At 39.5% G+C, this 3,254-nt stretch overlaps 1 protein-coding gene across 1 annotated transcript; it reads left to right on the forward strand.

Moving 5' to 3' along the window:
* Positions 1–1,193: 1,193 nt before the first annotated feature.
* On the forward strand, positions 1,194–3,043 carry LOC140838812 (cytochrome P450 77A3). The gene is made up of 2 exons (XM_073205384.1): positions 1,194–2,410; positions 2,532–3,043. The coding sequence occupies exons 1-2, from the start codon at positions 1,261–1,263 to the stop codon at positions 2,915–2,917; spliced, it is 1,536 nt and encodes a 511-aa protein (XP_073061485.1). The 5' UTR covers positions 1,194–1,260; the 3' UTR covers positions 2,918–3,043.
* The last annotated feature ends 211 nt before the right edge of the window (positions 3,044–3,254 follow it).

Below are 3,254 nucleotides of genomic sequence, written 5' to 3' on the forward strand. Positions count from 1 at the left end.
AATATTGATTAGGTAATAAAGTGTTTCTGAAAATTATATTTTTTATCATATAATTGCACATTTTTAATTCATTTTCAATTCTCAATTCAATCTAATTAAAAATTTGCAATTTATTCAATTTTAGTATTTTTTACCGTATTATTGACATAACGTCGGAAAATTATTTTGTTTTACTAAAATTGATGACGTGTTTGATATGTTTGATGAGATATCAACAATCGCACGAAAGATAACTAAAATTGGACCAAAATCGAGAATTAACCAAATAACATGACCAAAAATTAAAAAAAAATGTAAATTAAAAAAAACAAAAATATACTTACCATGAGATGTTCATATTATCAATGCGAATTAAGATGATTCGCATGAGAGTAGGTTTTTGTGAGACAGTGTCACGAATCTTTATCTGTGAGACGGATCAATTCTACCCATATTCACAATAAAAAGTAAAAATTTTAGCATTAAAGTAATAATTTTTCATGGAATACCAAATAAGAAATATGTCTCATAAAACACGACCTGTGAGATCGTCTCACACAAATTTTTGCATTCGCATTAGATATAATAAATCATAAACAAATATTATGTAAAATATATCGTATAACCAACCAGTCTAAATAAATTTCAAAGGAAAAAAAAAAAAACCAATCTAATTAGGTCACAGAGTGTGTCGTGCATCGGCTTTGAGTAGGTAGGTGGCATTAACACTACTGTATATCTCGCATGAACAGTTCATTAGCAAATTAAGGTGCTGAATAGGGTTCCCATTATTTTGCTCCATCTTTGTAAATACAGAGTCTTTAATAGCTGTCTCCACCTCTGTGTGTATAAATGAATACAGTCAAATTTGACTAAATTCTATAATGGATTACAGAACACGAACACAGAAATTTTTTTATCTTGTACAATTTCTCTATGTTTTTCATTGCCAAGTGTGATGGAATTGGGGCCCCGAAACCTGAAGCATGGATATCTTCTCTTTTAACAAATGCACATGCATGACTTAATGCATGATGCAGCTTTCGAGTAACTCTGCAAGAAGACTGTAAAAATAATTTAAAAATACCTGTGACCCCTACTACGTCGACATCTGGTACGTTCTTATTAAATATTTCTGTTGAAAATATTTATTTCTGCCAGTTGGTGGTTTAAAAAAATTTCACCCTCTTCTTCTTTATAACCAGCATTGTGTACTCATCTGCTCACCGGCTAGCCATTTGCCGATAGAAATAATAGTGGTAAATAAAAAGATAAAGATATATGGAAATTATAGACATTGTTGTACTATTGCTGACAGCCCTTTTCCTCCGCTTATGGTGGCGATACTGTTCCGCCGCCAGCGGAAAATCCAGAAACCTACCACCTGGTCCGCCTGGTTGGCCGCTTGTGGGGAACTTGTTTCAAGTGATCCTCCAGCGCCGCCCTTTCATATTTGTTGTCCGTGATTTACGTGTAAAATATGGTCCCATTTTCACCATGCAGATGGGGCAACGAACTCTGGTGATTATCACCAGCTCGGAGTTGATCCATGAAGCCCTTGTTCAGAAAGGCGCGCTCTTCGCCAGTCGGCCGGCGGATTCCCCTATCAGACTCATATTCAGCGTCGGGAAGTGCGCCATTAACTCGGCTGAGTACGGCCCTCTGTGGCGTGCCCTCCGCCGTAACTTCGTAACCGAGCTTATAAATCCGGCGAGAATCAAGCAGTGCAGTTGGATAAGAAAGTGGGCTATGGAAAACCACATGAGGCGGCTTCAGGAAGAAGCGTCCCGCGTAGGATATGTGGAGGTGATGAGTAATTGCAGGCTCACCATATGCAGCATTCTTATTTGCCTGTGCTTCGGGGCAAAGATTTCTGAAGAACGAATCAAAGCAATCGAGAGTATATTAAAAGATGTGATGATGATGACCACGCCGAAGCTGCCAGATTTCTTGCCCTTGTTGACCCCTCTTTTCCGACGGCAGGTGAAGGAAGCTAAGGAACTGAGACGGAAACAGCTGGAATGTTTGGTTCCATTGATTCGAAACAGAAAGGCATTCGTTGAGAGTGGAGGAAAGCACACAGCCGCCACTTCCGAAATGTCGAGCCCCATCGGCGCTGCGTATATTGATTCATTGTTCGAGCTTGAACCGGCGGGAAGAGGGAAGTTGGGGGAAGAAGAAATGGTGACGCTTTGTTCTGAAGCAATTAACGCGGGAACTGATACGAGCGCCACCACTCTGGAGTGGGCTTTGCTCCATTTAGTACAGAATCAAGAAATTCAAGCAAAACTTTATAAAGAAATAGTTGACGTTGTGGGTAAAGACGGAGTGCTGACTGAATGTGAGGTTGAGAAAATGTCATATCTTGGAGCCATAGTGAAGGAGACTTTCAGAAGACACCCTCCAAGTCATTTTTTGCTCTCTCATGCAGGTAAATTTGGAAACTTTTTTATTTTTGTTTAATATTTGTATATGCTAATTAAACTTTGAAATTACGTACATTTTTTCAAGTTTCTTTCAGTTTAACAACAATTATCTTAAAATCCATGCAGCCACGAAAACGATAGAGCTTGGGGGATACACAATTCCAGCCGACGCAAATGTGGAGTTTTACACAGCTTGGCTGACGGAGGATCCGGACATGTGGCAGAACCCTAGTGAATTCAAGCCAGAGAGGTTCTTAATCGGCGACGGCACGGAAGTGGATATCACCGGAATGAAGGGAGTCAAGATGCTGCCATTTGGGGCTGGCCGGAGGATTTGCCCCGCCTGGAGTTTGGGCACATTGCATGTGAACTTGCTCCTGGCCAGGATGGTGCAAGCGTTCAAGTGGATCCCCATTCCGGAAAACCCACCCGACCCGACCGAAACCTTCGCATTTACTGTTGTCATGAAGGATCCGCTCAAAGCAATTATTCTGCCACGGGCAAAGATTTGAATTATTGATTGCGCTGATAGTCCCACAACAATGAAGTCCATCCGTGGTCTGTTATTGTTTTGGTTTGTTGGGTTTCAATGTGTTGATTTTATGTGTTTTACATCGAATGAAAGCCTTTATTTGTTAATATCGTATGATTCATACATATTACAGCTGCAGTGTGCACTCATGGAAAATGATAACTAACTGGTCAATTTTGTTTCATTTCAGTGAACAAATTAAATCAAAGTGTAATATTTTCTCATGCATTCCCCAAATAAAAGATATGTCTTACAAAATACGACCCACCCATGAGATCATCTCACACAAGTTTTTGTCTTAGAATAATAAAAGATAT

Source organism: Primulina eburnea, chromosome 8 (genome assembly GCF_022965805.1).
Source record: "Primulina eburnea isolate SZY01 chromosome 8, ASM2296580v1, whole genome shotgun sequence".
In the NCBI taxonomy this organism is placed as follows: Eukaryota; Viridiplantae; Streptophyta; class Magnoliopsida; order Lamiales; family Gesneriaceae; genus Primulina; species Primulina eburnea.

Bases quoted from the DNA above. Each gene is read 5' to 3' on its own strand.
- LOC140838812 (XM_073205384.1), top strand. From the start codon at position 1,261: ATGGAAATTATAGACATTGTTGTACTATTGCTGACAGCCCTTTTCCTC. The intron at 2,411-2,531 runs GTAAATTTGGAA...AAATCCATGCAG, and splicing joins TTTTTTGCTCTCTCATGCAG to CCACGAAAACGATAGAGCTT.